The sequence below is a fragment of the Charadrius vociferus genome, unplaced genomic scaffold (genome assembly GCF_000708025.1).
Source record: "Charadrius vociferus isolate BGI_N301 unplaced genomic scaffold, ASM70802v2 scaffold1413, whole genome shotgun sequence".
Taxonomy (NCBI): Eukaryota; Metazoa; Chordata; class Aves; order Charadriiformes; family Charadriidae; genus Charadrius; species Charadrius vociferus.
The window spans coordinates 153816-154469 of NW_009647827.1; the positions used below are offsets into that span (position 1 = coordinate 153816).

Consider the following 654-nt stretch of genomic DNA (forward strand, 5'->3'; position numbering starts at 1 on the left):
ATGATGCCAGCCTGTGCCACGCATTTGTCTGAAAGCCTGCTTGAGATAGAAGGGTGAACAGCAGGAACAGCACTGAGAGCTCCCACCCTGGTGTTTCTCCTTTTGTTCAGGAACATTTGAAGTCCCTCCTCCATCCTCTTCTGCATCACTGCTGGTATCAGCAGGATGGTGCTGGTGGGAGAGAGGGATAGTGGAGGGACGCCCACTGTACAAACCATAAAGCAGAATTTTAGCCCCAGGGCTGAGGCCGTGAGGCATGCTGCTACCTTGCCCTCTCCTCCCTGGGTAGCAGGAGGTGAGGGCTGGGCCCGGGGGCGCGGGGAGCCCCGGGCAAGCCCTCCGGTAGATGGCATGCACGGGCCTAGCAAAGCGTCTCTGCGGCGATGGAGAGAAATCCGACACTGCCAGACACTCCCTTGGAATAGCCAGGGGCCGAGCAGGAACCAGGAAATACAAGCTCTCCCTGTCCAGAAAACAATTCTGCTTCATGGAGGAAGGAGCGACATGGGCAACCTCTGCAGCTGCGGGCGACCACGGTGAGTACGGCATCGCCAGGTGTGGGGACGGCGGGCAAAGCTGCCGGCAGCCTGGGTGGAAGTTTGGGTGGACTTCGGAAGCTTTGCCTCCGTGCGCTGGGCCGCCGGGGCTCCCGCC

The 654-nt window shown here is 60.6% G+C and overlaps 1 protein-coding gene across 1 annotated transcript in view; it reads left to right on the forward strand.

Annotated features, from left to right (window-relative positions):
* The first annotated feature begins 504 nt into the window (after positions 1–504).
* LOC104284158 (chromosome unknown open reading frame, human C11orf52) overlaps positions 505–654 on the forward strand; it is a 5852-nt gene continuing 5702 nt past the window's right edge. Inside the window, exon 1 of the mRNA XM_009882445.1 lies at positions 505–536. Within this exon, the coding sequence (XP_009880747.1) occupies positions 505–536 (32 nt within the window). The remainder of the gene's footprint in view (positions 537–654) is intronic.